General features: G+C 42.8%; 1 protein-coding gene across 3 annotated transcripts in view; it reads right to left on the reverse strand.

Moving 5' to 3' along the window:
- Positions 1-981: 981 nt before the first annotated feature.
- CNTN5 (contactin 5) overlaps positions 982-26,082 on the reverse strand; it is a 669,997-nt gene continuing 644,896 nt past the window's right edge. For all 3 annotated transcript variants that reach the window (XM_083609589.1, XM_083609587.1, XM_083609588.1), the window contains 6 exons: positions 22,682-22,916; positions 20,578-20,687; positions 12,929-13,115; positions 12,410-12,522; positions 9,117-9,285; positions 982-7,200 (listed from right to left, as the gene is read on the reverse strand). In XM_083609589.1, the coding sequence (XP_083465715.1) occupies positions 7,097-7,200; positions 9,117-9,285; positions 12,410-12,522; positions 12,929-13,115; positions 20,578-20,687; positions 22,682-22,916 (918 nt within the window). In that variant the 3' untranslated portion in view covers positions 982-7,096. The remainder of the gene's footprint in view (positions 7,201-9,116; positions 9,286-12,409; positions 12,523-12,928; positions 13,116-20,577; positions 20,688-22,681; positions 22,917-26,082) is intronic.

Consider the following 26,082-nt stretch of genomic DNA (forward strand, 5'->3'; position numbering starts at 1 on the left):
AACACAGCTCTCTCCTTTATCAGTCTGTGACGTCAGGGATGACCCTGTACTGTACCAGTAGAACAGAGAATACACGTCAGTGCCTTATCTCATGTCCTGACCACAAAAGACACACAGACCTCAGTTCGGGAACAACACCAGAAGCGTGTTCTCGGAGATGATGACCTCTTCCTCCAAGATAAGAGTAGGAAGAGGAAGATCCTTTTATGGTCAGAAGTACAGGAAGGAATTCCCTTTTATGGTTAAGAATACCAGAGCAAGAACATATGTGATGTCAACCTGCGTACATAGGCTGACGTGGTTGGATTTATATGGGAAGGAGGGAGAGGGTGCCTGGAGGATATATATAATGCATGAAACTTGTCATTTCTTTGGACTTGCTGTGGACTTGATCACGCAAGTGCCTTCTGCTATCCAGAGAGCAGAATAAACTCTTTCTTTGAACCAACCTCGGTGTCATTTGACTTCCTTCCTCCTGTCCTGGAGCAACGCAGACCCAATCGGTGAACTCCAATAAGGCTACATTATTATGTATTGTCACCCCCTGCAGTATTTACAGGCACTGGCACTTGTCTGGCTGCTTTCATTCGTTGTCCCAACCCTCAAGGTAGAGCATCTCTCGCATCATAGGCAGGTTTCAAAACAACAACCAACCAAACCCAAATATGTAGATCACCACTTTAAAAAAAGCAACCGTACATCTAAATTTACAGTTGCCTGCTAGGCTGAAGTTTGCTGAAGGAGCCTGCTCAACTGGAAGTGAAAGTTCAAAGAATGCCATTGGTTTTGCAGAATATATCACATGTGGCTTTTGCTGAGCGGCCATTATGTTCAGGAGTTGTATGTCCACATTGGAGTGCATATGGAGGTCATATTCAATTCCAGAGATCTCTCTCCCAAAGCTGCTTTCCATTCATCACTGCTCTGGGCATGCAGAATTGAAACCATACCATTCAGCATTTGACAGGACATAAGATAAAAGTCAATAAAAAGAGAATAATTTATTAAAAAGATCTAATGTTACAAGAACAGTACACAGGAACCAGTATTTGACTGTGTCTTTCACATAGTATATACCATTATATATAGTAAATATATACACGCTGTATACAAGATATCTAACATTTTTGAGACGGGACTTTGTTTCGGTTTCTGAACAAAGTTCTTTTTTTCCCTCCTCCTCCGATCATTTTTCAAAATTATCATGACGTTATACAAAAATACAGTCTTCCCAGTTAAGTTGGACTGCTCTGTTACAATCTCATCCAAAGGAAACAGAAAAAAAGAAATCAAACTGACAAACCTCTTTTTGCAGCAAAACAGCCAAAGACCCCCAACCCCTTCAAACAAAAGAATAACATCCAGAAATAGGTGTCGTAAGATGGAAATGTCATCTTCTACAAAGGAGGTGGCAAACATTTAAAACATGTTTATTAATAGGTTGAAGATGCAACATACAATGTTCTGCACAGGCTAGAAAGAAAACAGACCCCTTTGCAACCCTGCAATGTAATTTGTCAATGGGATGTTGGGCTTTGGTGCAGCTAACTAAAGCTTGGCCATTCAGATCTATGGCACAATCTCCTGGACCTTACTGGGGACATATATCAGAAAAGCCTATTGGTCACGTGAGATATGCTGCAAGCTTGCAAACATGCAGGGATCCCACTGCAGGTTATTATGGGATTCCAGAACATGCCTATAAGGAACTCTTACGTTCTGTGGACTGCGTTTGGAAAGCTGTGCTTTATATGTGTTTGGAAAGCTGTGCTTTATATGTCATTCTCCTTTGTTGAGTTACAGTCATTGTTTATGATCCAAAAGAAGAAGAAGAATGTTAGCATACAGGATTCCTGTTGCATATAGCGTTGGGAGCAACCCACTCCCTGGTCTACATAATTTCAGCATTCCTTCATCAATGAGGTGACAAAGACACCCCAAACCCAATTCATTGAGGAGTGTTTATTCAAGATTCTTCTGATGACGTCATGAGTTTCTGCGCCAATCTGTGCTTCTCCTGACATTGATAGGATCCTCCGTCTGCTTTATGTTGGTGGGGGCAGAGAGGGACCAGTCAATGTTGGGATGAGCATTGTGTGTAGGTTGGACTCAAGGCTCCAGTGTGAATCTGAAAAGTTCCTCAGGATTGTACCAAGGCCCAGTCACTTCTGTGTACTGCAGGATGGGTTTTCCAAACTTGGGTCTCCAAGTTGTTTTTGGACTACAGTTCCCATTAGCCCTGACCACTGGGATGATGGGAGTTGCAGTTCAAAAACAGCTGGAGATCCAAGTCTGGGAAACCCTGGATTAGTCTGTCTACTGAACTTATTTGTGGAGCTAGCAGGGATAACTGGATCAGAGCTGTGTTTGGGCCAGGAAGCTTTCTCATTAGACACTGTCACTACATGGTGTGCTAGGGCCCAGAGCCATCAGGTAATATTCTGGCATTTTAAGATGTTTTAAGCTGCATTTCAGAGATCATTTGTTGCCAATGCCAGTTCCTGACTGCGGAATGTCAATTTGCTACATGCATATGAGTGGCTGGAGTAGCTGTGTGTCCTACTTTACAGAGCCCAGGCCTCTATCTGAAGGGTTGTCAGTTCTCTGTTTGAAGGACTGTCAAATTCCTATTTAAAGATTCAGAACCGTAAGGAGAAAGGGCAGATGGGTCTCGAAGTCACTCACCAGATGTTCACCCCGAACACTAGGCTAAACAGGCACACAAGCAAAGCCTTTCATTTCTCTTGAAAATTATAGTCATCATTTCTAAATGAACTGTTCCTTCCTATCTTATGCAAGGTTACGTTCTTCTTGATTTTTGTAAGCCATTGCCTAAAGGGTAGGGTATAAATGCTGCAATACAGCAGCAATAAATAAAAAATAGCAATAAATAAAAAATGCATTCACAATTAGCAATACAAATTCTATGCTAATATGCTTTTGGTGACGCATAGCAAAGAATGACACTTTCCATAGCTGATTCTTATTTATTTATTAAATTTATTCGTTGCTTCTTCTCGCCACAGGCAACTCAAAGCAACTTTTTAAAATGGAAAGACCTGGTTTGTCTTTCCCGAATAGGTTTGTGGCAATTGCACTCTTAATTTTCTGCTTTAAAGTTATGGACCTTCCTTTTTTATCACTGTAGAATTACATTCTCTCTCTTTGCTCACCACCAGAGGCAGCTGCTTCCTCCTCCTCCTGCCCCACCCAGGCATCTTTCAGCAAGTCCTTCAATTGATTCATTAATTGCTGCTTTTTAGACTTAGAGGTTTATATTGTTAAGAAAGGGCTCTGAGGAAGTCTTTATCTTGCCTCTAAAACCCGCAGTGCTCATTCTAACCATTGTCTCGGTGTCGCAGTGGTTTAGAAGTCCTTGTTCCCCTCCTTTCTAAGGGAGCATTATGCATCGAAAGAGGTGCATAATGAAGGGAGGTGGTAGAATGAAGAAGAAGAGTTTGGATTTGATATCCCGTTTTATCACTACCCAAAGGAGTCTCAAAGTGGCTAACATTCTCCTTTCCCTTCCTTCCCCACAACAAACACTCTGTGAGGTGAGTGGGGCTGAGAGACTTCAGAGAAGTGTGACTAGCCCAAGGTCACCCAGCAGCTGCATGTGGAGGAGCGGGGAAGCGAACCTGGTTCCCCAGATTACGAATCTACTGCTCTTAACCACTACACCACACTGCTCTTCCATTTATTTTCCAAGGTGGGTGGTAATATAATGTAGCAAAACACCCACCTGACACTGCACACTTATCTTACTTTGCCTGACATCACATTTGCACCATACATTTAAAGCGCACTTAAAGCACATGACTCCCCCCCAAGAATTCTGGAAACTAGTTCCTTCTCAGAGCTACAATTCCCAGCACTCTTAACAGCTTTCTGTTCCCAGGGTTCTTTGGGGAGGAAGCCACATGCTTTAAATGTATGGTGTGGATGTGACCTGACTTTCTATCTGTCCTTTTAAAAACAGCGGCACCAGCCTATGTGGGACATACCCCAAAGAAAGCAAAATAAACAGAAATCCCCGGATTCCATACAAGTTTCTTCTCCAAAGAATCTAGTGCTGGCAGTTGCCCAAAATTCCATGACTAAATATGACAACCTCAGGCTATATACTGACTTGCGCTGTCAGCATGATTCCTTCAAGCGTATATAACTTAAAAGTTGCTTCCTTGCCTGTACCCTTTGTGGCTTAGGGCCCTCGTATTTATGACACCACCTCTCCTGGTATGCCCCGTAGAGGACCTTAAGGTCCATGAATAATCATAGTTTAGAGGTCCCGGGCCCTAAGGAAGTCAGATTATCCTCCACCAGGGCCAGGGCCTTGTCAGTGATGGCTCCGACCTGGTGGAATGCTCTGTCCCATGAGACCAGGGCCCTGCAGGATTTAACTTCCTTCCGCTGGGCCTGTAAGACAGAGCTATTCCGCCTGGCTTTCAACTTGAACTTAGCCTGATCTTTTATTCCCCTTCCTTCCCTCCCTCTCACCTTTTTATGAAGATAACCCACTCTGGGATCCCACAGCTAATTCTCCCCTGGTCTCCTCGCTGGCCCAAATAGGACTAAATTAGCCAGCTAGCCCTGGTGATCATCTAATGTTTATTGGATGGATTTCCCCCCAAGTTGATTTTTGAATTCTGAATTTATTGTTATTCACATTTATATTGTCTCTTATGCTGTTTTTTGTTGCATCAGTTAAGTGTTTTAAATTTGTTGTTAGCCACCCTGAGCCCGGTTTCCTGAACCGGGAAGGGTGGGGTATAAATAAAAATTTACTATTATTATTATTACTACCATATTCACCGCCCTAGAGCATACCCACATGTGCGTTTTAACACAGACAAGAGCAGAGGTATTTCGGCTTGGGTGCTCCAGTCATGAGAGACCTTCAGAACTTCAGCAGATGTACATGCACACACACAAACACACGCCTCTTCACTCTGCATTGGAAAAAATGGGGAAATGTGTGGTACTGCAAAATAATCTCCGGGATTAAAATTGGCAGCAATAGTCCTAGCCCTTAGCTGGACTGGACATAGTAGCCTAAATCAAGAAATGGGGACCTGTGATAGTACAAGTGCTCTCTTTCTAGAAAAAAAGAGGTGCTGGAACTCACCATGAACGCCTTCGTTCTTCTCTTATAATGACAATGGTGCCCACCTGAGAGGTGCTGGAACTGAGTTTCAGTGAGTTCCAGCTGGGGAAAAAAGCCCTGGATAGTACCCATGGTCAGGGTCGCATTCAGCTTTTTATTTTTCCATTTTTAACTTCAGTTCCCAAGAGTCCTCACAAAAAAAATTGCCTGCATTTTAATGTGCATTTTCCCCAATATATTTGTTGCGATTTGCCTATGTATATACTTTTTGAAATCAGTCCCCCCCAACAAAATTCATTTTTTTGCATGTTATTTTCATTTCCATGCATTTCTGTGCACATACTCTCATAATGTATGTGCACAATTTTTATTTGGTACGCATTTTTTTCCCCGCAGAACCGCATCGCAAAATTCAGAGGTGTGAATTTCAAAGGAGAGGTGCCTTCCGGTTTGCATATGTTTCCGGGAAGTGCAAGTTGGGTATGTTTGCATTAAAATGCAAACGGAACCAAATCTCTTGTTAGGGATGGTGGGTGAATACTCCCGAAACCTGAACCGATAGCTCACGTAATATGAATCAGACCAATACGGTGTAACAACCTTAGTGTAGACAGATGCAGAAAGATGGAGAAGGGGGGAGGGTAGAGGAAGGGAGGAAGGAAGGAAGGAAGGAAGGAAGGAAGGAAATAAAGGAACTTGATAGACAAATGGATAAAGCAATGCTAAAATAAAATGCAAGAGAAAGAACTGAAAATGGGCCCAGTCCTATATTTGAAGATATATCCTGGATCTGGAGAGGCTGAAGGCCACTTGCTTAGAAAACAGTGTCTAACAGCATCAATTCCAGCGTTGCTTTGAACATGGCATTGCCCTGTTTGAACAGTGTACACGTTTTTGACGGCAAATCCAGGCAACACCACCCTGTTTCGATCTCGAAATGCTTCTTGATATCCTTCGGCTGAATCACCAAATATAGACAGTACAGTACCATACAAAAATGGACTACAAAAATAAAGGTCTAAAGATTGACAGCTGTTTGAGGATAACAGCTCTGTCTTTTTGCATTCATTCGGTTTTTTTTGTTTACTTCCAGTTAGCAATGACTGGAGGCTATGATTAAATGCCTGGCGCTGGTTTCATTGCCATTTGCATTCTCTATCAGCTATATTCTCGCTGTTAGAAAATAAGCATTCTCTCTCTCTGTTGTTAAGGTGGACAATAGCTGGTGCAAAAATAATACGGCTGCGTTTCATTCCTTGCCGAGCTGCTTAGAAAATTACCTTGCAGTGAAAAAAAGTGACTCGCATGCCCTGAGAATAGAAACAGAGCAGAAAAACAATAAAAAATTACCATAGTTTGCTAACTTGATGTGGCCTCATTCATATATTTTTTTAAGGTGACATTTTCTACAATGATTTAGAAAAGGGACCACATTATGTAACTTTTGCCATTGTGCCTTTCCAATAGGGGGAAAAAAAGCAATAAAGCCAGCCTTATGAAAAGAGGGAGGGGGGATTTAGACTCCAAATATTTATCAAACTGTTTTTCTTTAAAAAAACCAACCCATAACAACTCAAACAAAATAGATGTACTGTACTAGACGCCACAATTTAAACTACTCATGATACAAGACTGGTGTCAGCTAATATAGAAACGCGTTAGAAAAGGAAAGTAAAATTGGACAGATTTTTTTCATTTGCTTACAAAAGTTCATTTCGTACAATCTGCATATTTTCTCTGTTGGGCAATAAATATCCCCTCCCCCATAGAGGACATTTACAAGAAACTGAAGAGAAGAAACCTGATGAATTGTTTTAGCATTATTCGCCACCCACAACACTCTTTTCCTGGTGCACCATGTGTGTTTCTCGTGTCTTTGACCATTGGGCTCTTTGCCTTCTGCTTCCTCCATGGATACAGAATTCCATCCAGTGATGTTATCAGGCTAAACAAATCAGAACGATGAATGAGGAAAAGGTCCACAGTCTGTCTTCACCACGAGGTTGACGGGACCATTAGTACCAAAAGGAACGTTACAGTCGATGACGAAGTAGAGAAAGCACGTAGGCTTGACTGAGAACTTGTGACTTTTCCACCTGGGACAATCAAAGCAAGAGACAGAAACACAGAATTTTAGAACTGTGGTGTTGGAATCGACCCAAAGAGTTGTCTAGTGCAACCCCCTGTAATGAAGGAATCATAGCTAAAGAATCCCAGATGGAATGGTGATCCACGATGAGGTAGTAACTCCCTATCAGATTTTGGCATTTTGCAGTTCCTAACCCAATGATCTGCTGTGATTTTAACACACCAATACCTTGAGAAAAATTCAGCACAAGGGACTCTTTGATCCAACCCAGAATATTCATATTTATTATTTTTTTTGTCAGTGTGGGCTTACTGGGACAACACTGAAGATTCATTTTAATTACAACAGGTCTGATTGTTTTTCCCAAGTAGGATGGCTCTGCCTAGCCAAGACGTAAAATAAATAAATAAAATGCAATTAACTTTGCATTTGGCAAGAAATTATGAGAGTAAATAACCTTCCCTTTGTTTATTTGAAATGCATGTCCTTTGCATACTTATTAATCAAGTAACATTAGTTATTGTTAATCAATGCAACAGTAAACAATGCTCTATGTCATCCTCCGTTTTAAAATTAGCACTGTCGGTCCTTTATTGGCTGAGGCTATGTAAACAAACTAGGAAGGTAATGTTCTTTCTTTATGAAGTACTCTCTCTTACTCATGTTTTGTTGACAAGAGGACTCTGGTGGGACTCTTACACCCAACTGAGATTTATATCAGAACTTTGGACCTTTCGTTGGTGTTTCAGCAGAGAAATATGTGAGCACAAGTTTAGACCAGATGTTTTCCTGATGTACACCAAGGGAAAAGCTGATGTGGTGCTGTTGTCAAAAAACTCTGGATTGCATTATGGGTGGGTTTTCCACTTCCAGCCACCGTTGTGGAGGAAAGTGTGCGAGAGAGAGACAGTGTGTTCAGAAACAACCCTAAATTAACACTTGTCCACCTTTGCTTTTGCTTCCGTCCACCATGTGGCTCACAGAAGAGTGCCTAGGAGAGAGTGAGACCCTCAGGATTCAAAAACTTCTGCACCCCTGGTGCAAAGGGTCATAGCCTGTGTGGGAACTTCCATGTTTCTGCAACAGCCATTGCACCTAAAACTCTGTAGAAAAAGCTTTCACCTTATTTAACCCACAGTCTTTTCAGTGGAGGGCATTCACCTAGCCAGTGGAGAATCATCAAATAAACAAGCAATGAGATATCAAACATTGCATATGCATGTGTGGTCTGACCCCCAAGATGTTTCCAAGTCAGCCAGGAGGCAACATAGTTGGTGTCGTCCTCAACTGACTTGACTGGATCCCCTTTGATTTTGGCTGCAACATCAGGATTTAAACATTCCTTTAGAATAACAAGCTGACCAAGACCCCCAGGACTTTGCTCAATATGCTGGAAGCAAAACTTGAGATAGAGAGCACATGGAAGAATCCATGCCACTTTAACAAACAGCAATGATACCATGCTATCTCATATATCAGTCATTGATAAGGCAGCATGTGTAATTTAGATGGATAAACTTGCCACATCTGGTCTCTGGTACGACAGTGGTGACAACACAATAACCCCCATCATTCTGCCTGGACACTGAGGTTCAGCACCGAGGGCCTTCTGATGGTTCCCTCACTGCGAGAAGCCAAGTTACAGGGAACCAGGCAGAGGGCTTTCTCAGTAGTGGCACCTGCCCTGTGGAACGCCCTCCCACCAGTTGTCAAAGAGAAAAACAATTACCTGACTTTTAGAAGACATCTGAAGGCAACCCTGTTTAGGGAAGCTTTTAATGTTTAATAGACTATTGTATTTTAATATTCTGTTGGAAGCCGCCCAGATTGGCTGGGGAAACCCAGCCAGATGGACAGGGTATAGATAAATTATTATTATTATTATTATTATTATTATTATTATTATGCGTTTCACTTCCTTACCTGAAAAAGATGGTACCCTGATTTGAGAGCTCGGCATTCCATCCCCTCCTTCACTGACTGCGCGAACCTCTATGATATAGACCCCGACATCAGGGAGAAGCACCACTGCAGATGTTTTCTGTGTTTCAATGACTTGACTGTTGCTGTCACCTTCCTGCCTAAACAAGACCTGCGGACAATATGAAAAGCTGTAGAATATCTAGCATCCAATGAAGAACATGGCAATCAAAGCAAGGGCTAAGCAACTGAGAACTGGGCTTATGGAATAAGTAAGAAGGACAATGTGTATGAAATTAAGCATGGTATGAAAAGAGTGGATAGAGACAAGTCGTCCTCACCCCCAATAATCTGATGCCTTTCAATGAAACTGAATGTTGGAATCAGGCTGATAACTGCAGGTACCTTACATCTGGCATCTCCATCAGTGCTAACCGTAATTTATACTAACCAGAGTTAGAGAAGAGGGTTTATGGTGATTGATAAAATAGTGGCAGAGCACTGTAGTTAACACTCAGCAGGGATGTAAGGAGGAGATGGGCAGGAAACAAAAGGGAGGAAGGTTGCAAGCCAGCAAAATGCTCTTGAACTCTGAACCATGTGCAAGTTCTTGCCATGCTACCCTTTGTCCAGTTAATGTAAGATATGAACCTTCTGGACAGTGAATGTATATGTTGTCTCGAGTGCTGTTGGAAATATGCAAGTATTAAATGGGAGGGAGGGAGGGAGGGAGTAGGGCTGGATTTAGGTTTGATGAGGCCCTAAACTACTAAAGATAATGGGGCCCTTCATATGTCCAGCTGTCTTTTTCAACAACAAATTGTCACTGTTTTTTGTGTTGAATATATGCTATATGGTAATTTATGGACCTAATAGGTATCTAAAGCCATTTGCACATAACAAAATATGTATTTTATCAAAATAATTGTTGAACTGAAATACAATTAAGAAGAAGTTTTTTAATAGTGAAATACAATTAAGAAGAAGTATATTAATAGTGAAATAATTTAATACATACAGTTGCTGTATGTAGGTTTTATTTTTTATCTTATATTTTGGAAATGTTCATCCAGGGTTTTTTTTCCTTTAATTTTTTGGGGGACTTGTTTAGTTTATAAGTAAATCCGGCACTGGGAGGGAAGGAGGAGAGATCATTTGGCTATAGTGTATATGCACATTTGTATATGCATTTGAGATTGCAACTGGGTGTACATGCAAAAGCGTATGCATGTGTGATCAACAGCGCATATGCATTTTTTTGTGGGGCGTGTGTGATCCAATAACCATTTTCAAACCACTTATGTAGGTAAAGAGCTTCTCATTCTCCAAAGCACCAAAAATGGAAGAGTGAAGCCAGATGCTACGAGTACAGATTGCTGATATCCCCAACACAATCATAACAAATCTCAGTATTTGCACTTCTGCTCCATAAAGAAAATATTAATTTTAATGGCATTTACAACACCTCATGTTTCTGGCTTTCCTTAAATCCTACTGCAAACACTATCAAATTGAAGCGTTAGCGCGGATTTCACTGCAGTCTGTTCCTATTAATAGTCAAATGGGGTGGCCTTAACGGCATCAGGCAGCATATATTATTCAGTTCATAATCCACAGTTGACAAATCACCATATCCAAAATATACTAAGGTATAAAGGCATTTAATTTGATTTTAAGGCGTGGGTGGGTTGTCCTTAAAAAACGTAGTGCTTTTGCTTGAACTCCATGTTTAAAAGAGAAATGGAAATAGATGGCGACTGGAGGGTGGAAGGAAAGGAAGTAGGGTTGAGACATCCATCCTTACAGGATCTCTGGTTCAACTATTTCCTTTTTCATGTCAAGATGCAGCTCTGAGAGAACAACCTTCAATTGATACCCATGTGGAAGAAGGCCTCTGTGTGCATATGCGTTGAGGAACCACATGCTCAGGCGTGTTCTACGCAAGCGATTCCCCACCCCCATTCCCAGTCTAGTTGCTGGGATTCCACAACCATATCCTTCATGGCGCTGTCAGGCAAGGAAGGTCCAGAGGAAGGAATTAACTCTTTATTGTCAATAGACTGCAGTGGGTTCAGAGCAGAGTAAACACAGAATTCTACTTCACCCCCCAAAAAAAGAAACTTTTATCAATAAATGAAGTATTATAAGTTTAATTCTTTAAAATAGCAACAACAGCAACATCTTATTAATTAGTTTGTTTAATTCCAAGCTGAAAGACATTGTTTAACCGCTAAAGTTCCAGTGTTCCAGTGACGTTTGTTCTTTGTATGATCAGTTCTGTATAATTGGTTTTGTTCCATTCCGAAAATGAATTCATTTTATTATCCTGTATGACTGAATATTGGCAGAGGAAGTGGCATTGTAGAATAGCGATGATCTTTATTGTCAAAAGTGTGCTTACAAGTTAGGAAAAGGCAGGTCCATCAGTCCTACGTCTCTCAGCTACTTTTAGGTGCACAGCCGATGAGGAAGTTGCCGTGACAAAAATTCACCCTAACCCTAACCTGACCTCAGCTTATGTATCTTCCCCAAGCAGTCTAAGACTCTACTTGCATGTAATCTACTTCTGCTCCTCCTGGTCCTGGGAGACAGTGGCCCAGGAGAGGTGGGGGCAGGAGGAGGAGGTGTGAAAGCCCTTAACTCTCCACCAGCCTGACCTCTCTCCCCTCCTCCTGCACCTGTTTCTCACTCTCCATTCCTGCAGCTTCTCCTGCCTCTGCCTCTCCCCTCCAGGCTGTTACAAGCTCCCCAGGATCATTCATCTCTTCTTCCAAGTCAGTCTCTAACCCCCCTTCTCCTGGCATCCACTCATCAGTATCCAGCACTCCTCAGTGCCCAGTCAGTCCCTGACAATACCTTAGCTTCGTTAGCTCAGAAAGAGTGAGCTGATTGGCTACCCTTCCCTTGGATGCTTATGTCATGGCAGGTGCAAACAAGCCAAGAAATCTTCCATAAACCATGGTTTCCCATTTTGTCCCAACCAGGAAACTATGGTTAACGGCTTTCGAAATTTCAAATAGCACTGATCTGCTATTTTTGAGAGGAGGAACTAGAATTAAGCCCCCACATTTTGCCCTACCCAACGGGCAGCTGATCAGTGCAAGTGCTAATTGTTTGAGAAGGCTAAGCACATACAGGCTTGGCTAATAGAAACCGACACATGGATCTGCGAATTCGATACTTTGGCTTCTCAGTGCTGAAGAGCCTTGCAATGCATAGTGTGAGATAAGGAAAAAGAGAGGAATGAAATAACATAGCATTCCAGAGAACGAGATGGTAGATATGTCGAAACTGACCTTGTATCCCATGACATCTGATTCATTAGCTAAAGGTTTAACAGGTTCCCATCCCAAGGAAACGTGGGAGCCATCTTGTATCCACATGATGTTGCTTGGTGCTTGGCTAGGAGCTGAGAGGGAAGATAAAAACAAAGAATGTGTTGAAATACATTTTTGAAGATTTGGCAAAAGCACCCAAAGAGCCAGACAAAGTTCAGTGACATGTCTCTTGTTCCAGAAGTGTCATTTCAATACCTACTGGATCATTTCATCTCCCCCTCCTATTCCATGCCAAAACCTGTTAGCCTTATTTTCCTGAAAGATAACTTCTTGAGAATCTCAAATGCTCTCAGTCCTCCTTGGAATACAGATCCTTTGAAGTGAGCTCCTGAAGCCAAACAACACAGCAGCCCTATTTTGTTATTCAGCATCTACTATCTACCTCTCTCCCACAAGGAAAGGAAGACCAAGAGAAAGGAATGGAAGCCTTATTAGGGCTGTACATTACGAGGAGGAGAAGAAGAGTTGGGAACCTACGAGATTTCTTAGTGGTGGCACGGACGGCACTGCTGGGTGGTCCATACCCCGCTGAGTTGTACGCCTTCACTCTCAGGTGGTATAATGTGTTGCCTTCAAGCCCTGTCAGAATGATGGATGACTCATTTCCTTCTGTCCTGGTCTTTTCAGCTGCTTCCTCTTGTTCCATATCTTTCCAGTAACCAACCTGCCAATGGAGAATTGTGTGAGCGATTGACCACGACACTCATGGGGTTCTTTCCCTAATTATGTACATTCATAATGTCCATAGCACTATGGAGTGTACAGCCCTCTTTGAGAAAATGTCAAGAGGACTGGAGTAACTCCACTAAGAGGAAAGGTTGCAATGCTTGGATTTTATTTTTTTTCCAGTTTAGTATGTGGGGGTATAAGACAGAGGTGTATTAAATTACGGTTGATGTAGAGAAAGTGAATAGACATTTTAAAATCTCTCCTTCATATTACTTGAATCAGGGGTCTTCCAAAGAAGCCAGTGTGGAGACGTTCTTCATGACAGGCGTAGAGAAGTACAGTGGTACCTCGGGTTAAGTACTTAATTCGTTCCGGAGGTCCGTTCTTAACCTGAAACTGTTCTTAACCTGAAGCACCCCTTTAGCTAATGGAGCCTCTTGCTGCCACTGCACCGCCGGAGCCCAATTTCTGTTCTTATCCTGAAGTAAAGTTCTTAACCTGAAGCACTATTTCTGGCTTAGTGGAGTGTGTAACCTGAAGCGTATGTAACCTGAAGCGTATGTAACCCGAGGTACCACTGTACTTCTTCCCACCGCACAGAGTTACATAATGGAATTCATTCCCACAAAATGTGATAATGGTGACAAACACCTTGGGAAAGGATTAGACAAATTCAGGGAGCATTGGTCTCCAGTGGCTACATTTCCTCCATAATAATATGCTGATTTAGGTTTATAGGTTCATTTCTTTTATTCCCACCTATAAATAATTATATTAAACCATGTCCCTAGCAGTCAGAAATAATTACTGTAATTTAGATAGAAGTACAATGCGTTTCATCATAGTGGGGAAGGCTGCAGTGATCTGCATACCTGCTCAGTCTGCTCTTTAAGTGCTTCTACCTGCTGATGGGCAACTCATTTATCCTTAAACTGGACTTCGATTGGACAGCACTTCGAATGGAAGGTGTCTGTGAGAGAATTGTAAAGTAGGACATGCAGCCACCTTATGGATGTTAGAATTCCTGCTCCATGATTGCAGTCATGGGATTGTTGTCTTTCACATGATGGTATATGTTTTGACTCCACAGAGTGGGAAGTGACGGAGACAGGATGTTTGTGTTACTGTGTTCCGTGAAGTGGGACTATTGTCCTTTTTCTCTTTGCTGTCTGATGCTAGAGAGAGAGGGAGCCATGTTGCAGTGCCCTGTGTGTGTTTATATGTAAATAAAGTAGATTAGCCAAAATGCTGAGTTGCTGAGGTCTGTCACACATGATGCGCAAACTCTGCGGATCCCTAAGTGTGCCAGTGCTGGTTGGTATCAGTCGCTGTGATGTTCAGGCTGAAGAAAGCTTATGAAGCTCCCGAACGATCGATCAGGAGGGAGGGAACATGCCAGTCGGGCATGTGTCTCTACCAGGGTCCTACTCGAGTGTAGGCTGAACTCCTGACAATGAAAAGGTCTCAAGGAAAACCACAACCCACTTCCAAGTGGGATTGGACATACCCTTCTCAATCGCCCAGCGACAGGGTATTACACTGTTAGCACATTAAGGACATCCTTGGTGGATCAGGCCACTGAACCATCTACTCCAGCATCCTATTCTCACAGCAGCCAACCAGATGATTACAGTAAGCCCCAAAGCAGGACCTGAGCGAAGCAACATTTCTCCGCCCTGCTGTTTCCAGCAACTGGCGTTCAGAAGCATTGCTGCCTCCAGAACATAGCCATGGGTAGATTTATCCTCCACGAATTTGTCTATGAGAACATTGAGATTCAATGCACCACAGCATGGGATGTTGTTGTGTTGAGGAGCTAGATTGAGTGAGCAAGAATGAGTGCTGACAGGAAGTCAAAAGTACTTCAGAGGATTTAAGGACAGCCCACCTCTGGTGGGTTCTCCAAGAAGTTTACTCTTCAGACCTGGCAAGCTTTGAACTGAATCGTGTGAGGAAATGGCACAAGCAATATTTCCTTCTTTGGCACAGCGAGAAAGCTCTGAGCCTGGGTAATGAATTGGAGATGACAGAACACCTGAGGAAAACTTGTAGTGGGTTAATCATACCGGAGCAGCATCGCTGGGGGACAGAGAGGCGGGCTGTGGGCTTGGTTTGAGTTACTCAGATAGGAACTCGTTTCTGTCAAATGTAATCCAGGAAGAATCCCCTCTGTGGATCGCCTCCCTTCCTTTGCACACAGAAGCCCAAATCGTTTTTGATGTTTACAAGTCTGTGGCAGTCACTGCTTGCCTTTGCTGAGTCCCCCCCCCCAACTCTCTGGGGGGCTACGCTGGCAGCACATGAATACCAACTAGTTCCTTTGTAATCCGTTCAATGTAGGCACCAACTTCTTGCAAGACGTCGGGCTTTGCAGCGAGCAAAATTGCTTATGTCAAGGTTAACCCCTGCCCACCGCTGACTTTTGCTCAGCAAAACATCTACCAAGTTGATGGCGGTGGTGATTTATTTCCGAAGCGCCTAAAAGTTTCTAGGCACTGTACACATATTAAAGGAGACAGTAGCTTACAAAATATGGAAAGGAAAGGAAAAGGAACATGCAAAGCAGCTCGCAAAATACCGAAGAACATATAATATTGGAAATTGGCTTACACACCCAAACACATATGCATACAGACACACACCAGTAAGGAGACAGAATATAACCAGCAGGAGAAAATACAGCAGGCAAAAGCTAACCTTATTTTCCAAAAGCCCACTAAACCTACAGTGTTTTACATGGCACCTGAAAGACTAGGAATGGGCCTCTCAAGGGAAGCAGTTCTAAAGCCTGGGTGCAATGACCGAAAAGGCCCCGTCCCATGTAACTCCCTTAACCGCCACAGTTTTATTTTTTAAAAATATTTTATTAAAAGAATTTCAGCTATAGAAAATAAATGAATGAAAAACAAAAGAGAAAGATAGTGCAAAGATACAATAAGAAAAAAAAGAATATAATACACTAAATATAACATTTATATAATTATTATATAGATTATATAGCATTATTGTCCTAATACATATATGATTATTGATAACCTACTGTATTCTGTATAAACTTGTTCCAGATGTCAATATATTTGTCCAAACAAAGCCCGTGTCTATAAGTTGTCCGTTCACATGTTGCGAGTATTGGCATCTCATCAATCCATTGATTAAAGGGGATCATATCTTTATTCTTCCCTATCCTCCAAAGTTGAGCATTTATTTTTAAGTGTGGAAATCAAGATCAAGGGAACTTGTCAATGGGATCACACTGAAGCAAGGTGATGCAACCAAATAATTTCTGAAATCCAGTGAAAGATACATGTTTCCCTTGGGAGTCCATGGTGCTAGGAACACACCACACATTTAAAGCATTCTTATACCACTTTAGCAGTCATGGCTTTTGCTAAAGAACCCTGACAGTTGTGCTTTGCTAAAGGTCATTAGAAATTTCAGCTCTGTTGGGAGTGTGTGTGTGTCTCCTAACAATCTCTCTGCACCCTTAACAAACTACAGTTCCCAGGAGTCTTTGGGGGAAGTCATGGCATCACAGTGCTTTAAGTATGCTGCGGGTAATTGGTTGGTGTTGTGAATTAGGTTTAAAGGGAATTCTACCTGTTGGTTTGTTTGTTTTTTCAAACTTTCCTATTTATTATTGTTGTATCTGACTCCTTTTACCTCGTACAGGCACCATTGTCCCACTTTTGGGTAGATGGATGTATTTATGACAGCGCCAGTCCATCAGCCTTTTCCTTTCATGATGCTAGCCTATAAGAAGACTGTGCATTGATTCCAATTTCATCCAGAGGGCAATTTGGCTCTGAAGAAGCTACTCATAATTATCTAGACAACATTTCCTCAGAGAACGAGGCTTACAGCCCAGTTATGCAGCAGCTCGCAGATTCAAGCAGTCGCTTCCAGTGCCAGGGCATAGAGGCAATCTGCAGCTGCTAGCAATTTTTCAGGGTGAGCAGAGCAAAGGTGTGAATCTCTGCTTGCCCCCCCTGCAGCTAAAGCTGTCCCAAAGGACTTGGAAGCTCAGGTAATGTGTTGGACTTGGGACAAATCGACATAATAAAAATGCCTACGATAAACAAAACACGGCATGTGATATATATGCATTGCCCTTGCCACGCCACTCGTTATAACCCTAGCCGTTGAAAGCCAGCCTTATGAAAAGGTAGAGCTTTGTGAAATACACAGGGTTGGATCCAGACTAAGGGGGAACTCCTGTGGCAAGACTTTCTGGGATGAAAAGCTTAGGATACATTGGATTTGTGGCTCAGCTGGTGTAAGCTGCTCATCTCAGTTCAGCCGGCGCTCAGTCAGCTGACCTGAGAGTGGTGTAAGTCCCTCAGATGTGGCATGATAGGGGTGGAACCAGATAGGGAGGACTCTGGTTGGCTCCTCAGCCTATTCAGCTTAGTCACATGACCTGGCAACCCAGCGTAGAGCACTGTTTTAAAAGCTTGTGTAGCCTTGCCAGGTTTCGGTAAACCAGCCGCCGCCGCCCTGCTACTAAGAGCCAACACACCAATGAGGCACAATAAGGCCTCCTCTCAGGCAGCAGAAGACCCTGAGGCAATGCCTCCTGAGTGTTATGCCTGCTGTGCTGATGTTGTTTGGAAAGCATTGGTGCTGATTTCAGCTTGGACGGTGCCAATTTCCAGCAACACCTCACTGAAACTGTGCCAGATCTTGTGGAGCACATGAGAGCTCGTGCAATTTGGGTGGGATCTTGCTGGAAATTGGTGCAATCTCACCCAAAATGGTTGCCAATGCTAGCACCGCTTCTGTGGGGCAGGCGCCTCAGGCAGCACTTCCTGTTTTGCCTCAAGTGGCAAAATGGAACATGCAGCCGCTGTTGCTACTGAAAAGGGTTTGGATCTGGTGTAGTTTTATGCCAGCCTAACTTACACCAGATTGATATATGCAAGCTTGTTGGGCATAGGATTGCTGCCTCGGGTCTCACTGACACCAATCGGACATGGCTTTGTCGTGCCGAATGAAATGCTGAAAACCTGCCCTGCAGTTTTGTGAATATTTTCTTCCTCCAGTTTTCAGTCTCATTCCCAGGGCAGTTTAGAATTTCTTTATAATTTGGTGGCTACAGGGTTGAGCTGACCTTATGATTTCCCCTGCACTCAACATTTCTCCAGCACTCTTGCAACCTTCCTGATATGACAAAGGCCCCCTATGAGAAGTTACACTCAGCTTTGAAGTGAGGCTTTAAAGTGAGGGTAGCTGGGAAGGCTGGCGACTGAGCACCCGAGACCAATGCACTGACTTACTTCATTTTTTAAGGTAAGTTCTTCCTTTTACCTTACATTTCCCTCCCACATTTATTTATATAACAGTAAAAAGACTCTGCTTTAAGAAATAACAACAAACAGGTGAGAGGCACCATCCCTGCCTTTCTGTGCGTACAAGAAAGCCCAGTTGGAGATATCATGAGCTTTCCAGGAGGTATGGGCACCCAGGAAGGCTGCAGAGCACTGGAGAGATATTATTTACAGAATGAAAGGACAGATACTCACAAAGCCCCACAGGCATCTTGATAGTCAGGGAAGCAAAACAAAAGCCCCACACATCCTTCCATGACAATGTTGCTTTAAATTTTCTCTCCCCTTTGATAACTCTTGGAAGCAGTTCATTTTCTCATTAACTGAGAGAAAATGGTAAAAAAAAAAAAGCAAGCTGAAGAAATTTTCAGCGCTGCCTTAGTCACGATTCACTTTTCAAAACTGGATTTTAATAGTATTGATGTTCAACTTAAACATCCTTTGAGTCTGGCAAGTTTCCAGTGGAAAAGCGTGACAGTGGCAGCTGGTAGCTTCAATAGCTTTTCAAAAAATACACAGATTCATGGTCAGGGAGCCAATTCCTATATTGTAGGAATGTGATTGCTAAAGGGAGCCTCCACACAGCATTCCTCAAGCTGCCACATGATGGAGACAAGCAAAAGGGGAGAGCTGTATTTCCTGCATTTTTTGCTTATGATCACCCAGGGCTGGCCATTGTCAGGTTAAAGAATGCTGGACTAGACAGATCAGCAAGACACTTTATGTTTCTATAGATTACAATGTTTTTTGGGGGAGTACAAAGGAAACTGTGTTGTACCAATTGCAACATGGGTCCATCAGTATTGTCAACACGGACTGGGACTGGCGTTCCAAGGTTTCAGACAGGAGTTTTTCCCAGTCCAACCTAGAGATGCTCTGGACTGATCTCTGCAAAGCATGCTCTCTACCACTGAGCTATGGCCACTCTCCAGGTAGGGGAATCAATAAGGCACCAGTAATGCAAAAAAAGCGGGATGCGGGTGGTGCTGTGGGTCCCCTGACCATTAGGTTCAGTCGTGGCAGACTCTAGGGTTGCGGCGCTCATCTTGCTTTACTGGCCGAGGGAGCCGGCGTACAGCTTCCAGGTCATGTGGCCAGCATGACTGAGCCGCTTCTGGTGAACCAGAGCAGCGCACGGAAACGCCGTTTACCTTCCTGCCGCAGCGGTACCTTTTTATCTACTTGCACTTTGATGTGCTTTCGAACTGCTAGGTTGGCAGGAGCAGGGACCGAGCAACGGGAGCTCACCCCGTCGCGGGGATTTGAACCGCCGACCTTCTGGTCGGCAAGTCCTAGGCTCTGTGGTTTAACCCACAGTGCCACCCGCGTCCCTAATAATAATAAATAGGATGTCCCTATTTTTATCAGAGAAATGTTGGAGGGTATGCTAGTCTGGCATTATGTTTCCCACCATAACTTTATCCTCATATCCTCGTACTCTGCCTTGCTACATCTTCACAAAAGTGCAGATTATAAATTTGCTAATAAATAAATAAATATAAAATAAAGACGCAAAATCCACTTAAAAAAACAACAACACCCAAACAAATCTCCACCCAGCTGCATCTTTCAATGGGGAAATGTACAAAGTTAGAGGACGCTAAAGGACCAGCCTGCATTAACCTCAGAAGCAATGCTGGCGGTTCTTTGCTGAAAACCCAGGGCCACATCACCGATAGCTCTGACTGCCATTCAAGGATGCCTTTGAAAGCGGACAATTGCTAGCAATATACCCCTCAGTACAAAACACAGCAGACCTGCGGTTGTTCCAAGTAGGTCACAGGGGACTTATCTCTCCTGTCACTTTTGTTAACAAAACATGGCAGCAAACAATTGCAAAAGAAACAGGGCAGCCAACCGCCCCGGAAAAAAATATATATTGCAAAAATAAAATAAAAATGCCGCCGATCGGAAAACCCTCTGAAGTCTCGAAAACCTGCTCTGTGGATTCTATACGTTACTTAGCATAATGGGTAATCCAGCCCTGTCTGAATAACTTCCTCTCCTTTTGTTACTGCTGTATGATAACTATTAAAAAATGGACAAAGCTTTCACCGCATCATCCTTTTAGCCAGCCACAGGGTTAGGGAAGCAAAAGCAAAACCCATCACAGTTTGTATTTTATATTAATACCTCAAATCCCTGAGGTCTTCCCAGGCTTTCTTTGCTATGTCTCCACGCAACGAGAATCTCTGAAACAGACAATCCTGTAGCCTGGACATCAGTTGGAGCAGCGCTGGGTTCTGTAGGTAAGGGGGGGGGGGAATGAAATAGTGAACTTCAGCTGGAACAAAATAGCAGAGCCAAATTTGTCATATACTTTCCCTTTAGCCTCTCTTATTGCTGGGGATAAAACTTCACAGTTGTCTTGAGCATCAGCAAAAGCGACACAATGAAAACTGTTATTTCTATTGCTTTCCTTTATGTCACATCCGTTCATATCCCTATTACCGACAGGCCCAGAGAGATGGGCTATTGAGAACTCGGATGCCTACGCCACAGCCCACATGCATCTGAATGTTTTGTGACAAACAACACAATCCTAAGCGTTTATGATCGACGTGGTGCATGGGAAGAGGGGGTTGATTATTACTGTGGTTGCTTCCGTTATTAAAGCATTTATAGCCAACGTTTCAAAACATGCACTGAAGGAGGCCTACAGAAAAATAGTGGCAATGCAGTCACAATATGACACCTGGATAACACATCAAACCTAAGTTCCTATGTTTTCATAGCATGAAACAAGAAATGTTATGGAGTCAGAGAAATATTATGCTTCGATGTTTTCCACCCAATATAATGGTCTGTGCCGTAAGTGTGCCTTGTTTTCTGTTTTATGCAATTCAAAGATTTGTGCATTGAAAGCCATTTCCTGGATTTTATATCATTGAAGCAATTACCTTGTTGTCAGGGAAGATTGCGGCAGGACAAATAATTTGCAAGCTCCCCAAAATGGTGGGCGGCAGTTTTCTATAAATGTGGAAATTATTTCCCTTTCACAGAACTGTGTTGCTCCAAATGGAAAGTGAGGAGACCAAAATATAAATAGCTTTTCCCCATATGGGAACAGAAATCAAGTCTTTTTGCTTAATACGAGAAACAAATGCTTGCTTTTTTGTTGCATTGCACGCCGTTATTCACTGGGCTTTCACCAATGCTAGACACTAAAATGCAAATTTGCAGGAAAAGGTTGGGAATGCACAATCTATGAATAAGCTCTGGTATAATTTTCTGAAAGTTTATGGAGATGGAATGGTAGCTTTTATTGATTTGGACTGGAAAAAGAGACCATCAAATCTGCTGTGAGATGAAATAGCCCATAACTCAGTACATTGCTGAATGTTGTTTGACTAACACTAAGAATAAGATGGATAGGTCCATTAGGTTTGCCTATAATTGTTGCCAGTGTTACGATCATAACCTTTTATTAATATTCCAGCATCAACTTCCAACTATAAATGCCTTTGTAGAACTGTGCAGATGAAAGGTCCAATATCTATAAAAGTTCTTTTCATAATATTTAAGATATTATGCGCAGGGTCTCAGCTACACTGTTTTCTCATTTGCAAAGGCTATCATGTGGACTTCCATGTTTAGTTTACCATAGATGGCAGTTTTATCTAAAACTAATGGGAGAGCTTCATTCATTAAGTGAAAATGAGCCTTGGAAAAGTAATCAGTGGGTATCTCTTTACATTAAAAATTGTGTCTTTTTTATACTAGTTTGCCATGGGAAGTCCATGTTGTGAATACTCCTAAGTATCCACAGGAACATAAAATGAGCCTGCTGAAACAAGCAAATGGCAGCTGGTTACTCCTGCCTTAGGCTAATTATTATCAGCTTGCAGTGATAAGGAGGGAAGCTTTGCCACTGGTACCTCTGACGTTATAGAAGTCACTTCCTGCTGAAATATGAGAGGATCCATCTGCATTGGCATTCCGCTGGCTTTTGAAGACACGCCTGTTTACACAGACTTTCTCTTGATCTCTCGAGTGGAGTCTTCTGTTTAATTACTGTTCTGTTCTAATGGGATGGTTTTATTACATATTTTAATCTTTCAATGGGATTTTTTTTAATTGTGTATTTTAATTACGGACGCTTATAATCTGTTTGTGATCTATTTTATACTTGTAAACTGCTTAGAAGCCTATTTGGGCATTCAGCAGCGTATTAATTAATTACAGACATCTGATTTTAAAAAAAAATGGGAGTGGAAGATTGGGTTCACCAACTCACCTCCCTCTGCAGAGCAAATGACTACGATAGGACTGAATGGCCCATCTCCCTTGTTGTTGTAAGCGCCAACTTTCACTTCGAATGGAGTCAGGGGAGGCACACTCTCGTCTCTGTAGATGAACTTGGAAGCGTCGGAAGAGGTTACCATTTTTTCCTTCCAGCCTCTTGTCCCGTTGGGCCGGAAGGCTACTATGTACCCAAAGCTTTCTCCATTCTGGAACTCTTCAGAAACTGGCTAAAGAAAGATGAGTTCGGTTATTCCTCTGGTTTGAAGTGGAAGATAATCTGCCCAAAGCTATTTCTTGGATAATATTGCTACCATGACTACCACCGTGATTATTTTCAACCTGCCCTTCACCCTAAGATCCCAGGGTAGGCTATCACAATTTAAACACAATGTTAAAAACAGCTTAGGACAACTTAAAAAGGTAAAGGTAAAGGACCCCTGATAAGTCCAGTCGCAGACAACTCTGGGGTTGCGGCGCTCATCTCGCTTTACAAGCCAAGGGCATTTGTCCGCCGACAGTTTTTCCGGGTCATGTGGCCAGCATGACTAATCCGCTTCTGGGGAAACCAGAGCCGCACACGGAAATGCCGTTTACCTTCCAGCCAGAGTGGTACCTATTTATCTACTTGCACTGGCATGCTTTTGAACTGCTTGGTTGGCAGGAGCTGGGACCGAGCAACAGGAGCTCACCCCGTTGCGGGGATTTGAACCACCAACCTTCTGATCAGCAAGCCCAAGAGGCTCAGTGGTTTAGACCACAGCTGCACCCGTATAAATAAGGCAGATCCTAAAAATATGCATCTCGAGTGTCAAGAACCAAGCAAAGGGGGGTGTCTGAACCTTCAAAGAGACACAATATGGGAAGGGAAAGTTAGGGGATAGCATTTGGGACACTGCTAGCGTGATGAAGCTCATTCAGCTAGATGAGACAAGCAGCCCAGTACTCAGAAAGTCCCATTGAGTTCAGCGGGACTTATTCATAGGGGTTAATGCTTTTGGTGCAGCTGGCATGCTTTTGAGAAGGACCAGGAGAAGATGGAACTTTATAATGCACTAGGATGCAAAATTTTAAGGCGATGTATGCGAGTATAATATACTTTAATTGTTGGAAGATACTTTCTCCTTTTTAAATGTTAGCTTCATGTAAAACAACAACAACAACAACAACAAAGGGTTGGATCTGGACTTTTAGAGCAGTCAAAAAGTTACACTGGGCTATGCAGGATTGGGATTGAGCAAAGTCCCCCTCCACAGAACTGGCCCCCTTTTGGTTGCAGTCCTGCTAGGTTTACTCATAGGTAAGTCCAAATGAATTCAATGGTGCTTACTCCCAGCTAAGTGGGCTTAGGATTGCCGCTAAGTACAGCCATTGAACTGAATGGCATTTAAGTTGGTCATGATTTTCCATTGTGTTCAATGGAACTATTCAAAGGGTGACAAAGGGAACAATCCCTATGCACAAAAAGCTGGCGTAAGACAAATTGGTGTAAGTTACATCTGGGTCAAGTTACACGAGGTCCAAAGCCTGTTGAGAAGCAAGGCAGCTGCTCTGCCTAAGCCTGGCAGACTCTAAAACTGTGTTCTATGCCAGGTCCCCAGGTCACATGACCAAGCTGAACAGACTTACGAACCAGCCTAAGCTTCCCCTCGCTGGTCCTGGTCTAGCTGCACCCTAAACTGCTCATCCTGGTGGATCTTGCCATAGGATTGCCCCCTAAGTCTGGATCTAACCCAGAAACAAACATTTAAATCACCATATTCAAAAATAAACAAATGAACAGAATACGTTTAAATGCCCAAGCCAAACTTTCGATATAATTTGAGACTTTGGCCTCAAATTATGCTGTCTGAGGGGGAGAAAACTTCCAGTTATCATTGTCTGCCTATTAAGTGGCGTTCTGGCGTTTTTCTTTTAAATATAACGCAGTGAGAATTCTTGGAAGGACCACTGATTTTCATAATTCCTGGCATTATTTCCTGACATTTTGAAATGAGATGCCTGAATATCGCTCCGGTTAGGAGAGCTACTGCTAGCAGGCAGCATCTCATTTCAAGGAAATCCTCAAAGTTTGCTGCTGCGTTGCAGAGTTCGGTGCTGCTGGCATGAATCACAAGGCTCTCAACCAGACGAAACATGGCATTTTTAATTGGCACCAACGGGAGCCTTCTTCCCATTGTAAATAGTAGGCATTTGGGGTGTGGGTGTGTGGAGAGATCCATTTCCAATCTATACGCCATGCTCTGGTAACTTCCAGAGTGGATTATTGCAATGTGCTCTATGTAGGGCTGCCCTTGAAGGTGACTCATGTTGGTCCAAAATGCAGCAGACAGATTACTGGCTGGGGCAGGCATAGGCAAACTCGGCCCTCCAGATGTTTTGGGACTACAACTCCCATCATCCCTAGTGAACAGGACCAGTGCCTGGGCTGGGGTTCCATATAACAGTTCATTTCCAGGTTGACAGTTCCAGGTTGACAGTTCACTTCCGGGTCAAATTTTAGGCACTCGTGTTAGTATTTAAAGCTCTAAATAGTCCTTTTTATAATGTACCCAGCAGATGGAGAATAAGAACCAGAGTTGTAGCTAGGTGATCTTGTGCCCCGGCAGAACCATCCAGATTGTGCCTCCTAGCCATGAACTAGCCATGGACTGAAATTAGCTCTTCTTTCTGCCTCTCCTCCAACCCTCCACCCATTCAATTCACCCTTTGTTTAAACCTTTTCTTATGAGTCAATAATCAATATTTTGATTATAGGTGTATTTATTTTTAGCCGATTTTGTGGGGGGGGGCCTTCATCTGCGTCCCTGGTGGGCGCCCACCCCACCACCCTCTAACTATGGCCTTATCAGAAGTTTCTTCTTCTTCTTTATCTCTACTGTTTCTTAACTCTTTGTTCTCTTCCCCCTTTCCCCTTTCTCTCTCTCTCTCTCTCTCTCTCTCTCTCATTGTTCTCTTTCTTTCTTTCTCTCTTTCCTCTCTTTCTTGTCTTTTCGTTTCTATTTATCCTCCATGAGCGCCATCTGATACAGCGGAATTCATCTTATTTTTTATTTTATTTTTATGTTCATCTTAAAGATTGTAGGAAATGCAAGAGATTTAATTGGAAACGCAGGGGTCAGCAAAGTCCAAAGGCACACTTTTAAGATTAAACGGCAAAAACAGCACTATAATTTAAGGCAACTTGCTGCGATCTCTTCAGTATTTATTTACTTATTTAAAATATTTATAAGCCGTTTCCCCAAGCAAACCTCCCACAAGGTGGCTTCCATGGTAAGAATGTCCAAAATACAGAAGCAATAGGAAATAGAAATGCAAAATGCACTAAAAGTTAAATGAGCCAGCAATAATAAAACACCCACCCAGCAAAGATAAAACCCAGTTTCCTTATTCATT

Source organism: Podarcis filfolensis (assembly GCF_964270895.1).
Source record: "Podarcis filfolensis genome assembly, chromosome: 4".
Classification (NCBI taxonomy): domain Eukaryota; kingdom Metazoa; phylum Chordata; class Lepidosauria; order Squamata; family Lacertidae; genus Podarcis; species Podarcis filfolensis.